General features: G+C 37.5%; 1 protein-coding gene across 1 annotated transcript in view; it reads right to left on the reverse strand.

Moving 5' to 3' along the window:
* LOC111493698 (TBC1 domain family member 15) overlaps nt 1-2,907 on the reverse strand; it is a 14,625-nt gene that overhangs the window by 4,834 nt on the left and 6,884 nt on the right. The window contains exon 8 of the mRNA XM_023143510.1: nt 2,512-2,571. Within this exon, the coding sequence (XP_022999278.1) occupies nt 2,512-2,571 (60 nt within the window). The remainder of the gene's footprint in view (nt 1-2,511; nt 2,572-2,907) is intronic.

Raw genomic sequence — 2,907 nt, forward strand, 5'->3', positions numbered from 1 at the left:
TTTTTTTTTTTTTTTTTTTTTTTTTTCTAATATATATATAAGAAACTGAACTTTCAAGAGAAATGAAAGAATGTAACCCAGACAAACAAAAAAAACAAGTCCAACAAAAGCCCCAAACTAATTACAAATACAATCCCCAGTCCAAAAGAATGTGATCAAGTTGGAAATTACAAAAAGTTAGATTGACGTCCAAGGAGACAAGTTACAACTAACCAACTACCAAAGCTCCTCATCAGACCTCTCAAACGCTATTCTACTATTCCTATCCAGCTAAATGCCTCACAAAATGATGAGAAAAGCCTGCCACAAAACTTTCTCTCTGTTGCAAAAAAGGAGAGTTTAGGAGCATCCTCAATCATGGAACAACACCTTCTCTTCCGTCCATATCCACCCACAAAGGTTCTAAAACTACAAAGGGAGAAACAAACGAAAAATCTTATAGAAGATGGTCAAGGTCTTCCCTCCTGATACTTGAAAAAGAAAAGAAAAAAAAGCACACAACAAAGGAGTATCTCTGGATATGGTCCTCGAAATTAACCGAACACTCCAATTTCTTAAGCTCCTTATCCCTCTTTTCCCTCCCATCTTAGATTCACTTGTAGTCCAATTTTTCAATTGGGCCAAAAGACAATCAACTTTCGGACTAGGTTCACCTCCACAAGGGCACTCTGGAAGAAATGAATCAGGCACCTGGGAGGTACCAACTGTTGGCACTATTTGCATTCACCGCTAGCATGAAACAAAAGGATGACCACTGCTCAAGGAAACCCTAGTTGAACAGAACCCCAATGGAAGAAGGTACGTGAATAGGATCTCTCACACCCTCCCCATCCGCTAACAACTAAACTACTCCACCTCTACCCTCAACCCAAGGCCAAGTTGCTTGCATTGAGCTAGAATCCCCTTCAAGCTCATCACATGAGAAGGCAAAGCACTTCTAGAAAGTGGGAAAGGGTTGGGGAAAAAAGAATAAAAGGGATGAGGTAAGTATCCAAAGGAGCTCCACCCCCAAGAATAACTGCAATCCTCACCTTTTTAACCTCAGGAAAGGAAGGAGAAAATTCAAAAGAAGAGGTGCATACATTAATAGCAGGGCCTTTCAAGAACACCCCTAGAATTGGATTGGAAGAAATCTCAACAATCAAACTCACCTCGTTGTATCCCCTGCTCAAACTGGTAACAACAATAGCCAAGGGGTCCTTCGAAGGTATATTGTTGAGCATCCCAGTCTTTTTTAGCTTTTCGATCAAGTTAGTCTCTCGTCCCTCAACTTCCTTATGATCCACTACCAAACTTGAACCTTCCTCCTCAAATGTTGGAGCAATATTATGGGGCTCTTGACGCTTCAAAATTGGGAAGGATAAGGACTCATCCTCCTAATACCTCCTTATCAAAGGGTTGTAGTCTTCTATTCAGGTGAACCATGTCGACAAATCACTACTTTTGCCACTGTCAAGGAAGCCAATCTCACCGTTGAATCTACTTGAATCACCTCCCCCGCTGCCTATTCTACACCTCAAAACAAGCCTAATTTTTCTCTTAGAGGAGGACCATTTACACTCTGAAAAAGTCCACTACAAGTGGCCCTTCTTAAAAAATATTTCATAGTACCCTCTCGGTTCTCTTAAAGGTCTTCACAATGGGATCTTAAAACATTAACAACCTCCAATTTGCAAACGGTTTCTCATATTCTCCACAGACCAAAGGAAATCTCGATAAACTTGCTAGAGTAATTAACCTTCTCAAACTAATGTCCACCTCAAGGCCCAAGCTAAACCCTATCTAAATCTACAATAGTATGACTTATTATTACTATTTTTGTGGGGGCACCAACAGCCCAATAAGCAAGCAATATTATTATTTATTATGATGCACAGGAGCAGGCATTGAGTTTGAGTTGCATCACTGGCTGCTGGCCACTTCGTTATTTAGAAATGTTGATAGGAGGTAGTCAATTGGTAGAAAAGAGGATTATGCATAGGCTAACAAAATTGAATCGTCCTTTCTTTTTTTTCAAGTGAACAAAAATTTTCTCTGCCTAAATGAATTTTAATCTAATGTTAGAGATTTCTTTCAAATTTCAATTCCTTTTGTTAAAAAGAGAGAGAGATAATTTCTAGCTGAATGCAGCAGTCAGATAACCTTTTGAGCCTTGGTAAGATAAACAGAAATCATACTCAGAATTCGGTCAGTTTTGGGACAATAATGATTATAGCCTCCGCTGGAGTTGGAGTACTGTCTGTAAAAAGTTTGGTAATTATTCCTTCCTACAACTGTTCTGAACTAAAAACCTTCTTATAACTTCATTCGACCTTGGGGAACTCCCCATTTTGCATGTTTCATTCCCAATGAGATTTGTCTCTATGAAATATGATGATAAGTGTATTATTAACTCATCTTCAGAGGATTATCAAGTGATTTTAACAAGACCACAAAAAGAAACATGATCTTAATTCTATTATTATCTCAACTTCAACAAAGAAATAAAGAAAGAATGAAAAATATATTTACCTCTTCAGATCCCAGAGGAGGTTGTCGAGGCTTTCCCCACACTAGGGTCATTTTATCAAACTGCCAATGGAATAAAAAGCTTGTGATTCTAGATGCATAATATAATAATATTTAATTTAGTCCTAAAGTCACTCTAAACTATAAATAATTAAATGAAAGCAATAACATTTGCTCATAGTTGCATATGTTTATAGTAACTTAACTATCTAAACTATTTCACTATTTGATGAGGTACGGAACTCAAACTAGAATAAAAACAGGGCGATTGCAGCAACACCATAATCTCATAACTAATTACTGGTGTCCAGAGTAAGTTGACTAAATCCACAAGACAAACTTGACCTTATAACACCTGAGATCATCTCGACAAAAAAAAAAAAAAAAAAAAAAAAAAAA

This window comes from Cucurbita maxima, unplaced genomic scaffold (assembly GCF_002738345.1).
Source record: "Cucurbita maxima cultivar Rimu unplaced genomic scaffold, Cmax_1.0 Cma_Scf00019, whole genome shotgun sequence".
Lineage (NCBI taxonomy): Eukaryota > Viridiplantae > Streptophyta > Magnoliopsida > Cucurbitales > Cucurbitaceae > Cucurbita > Cucurbita maxima.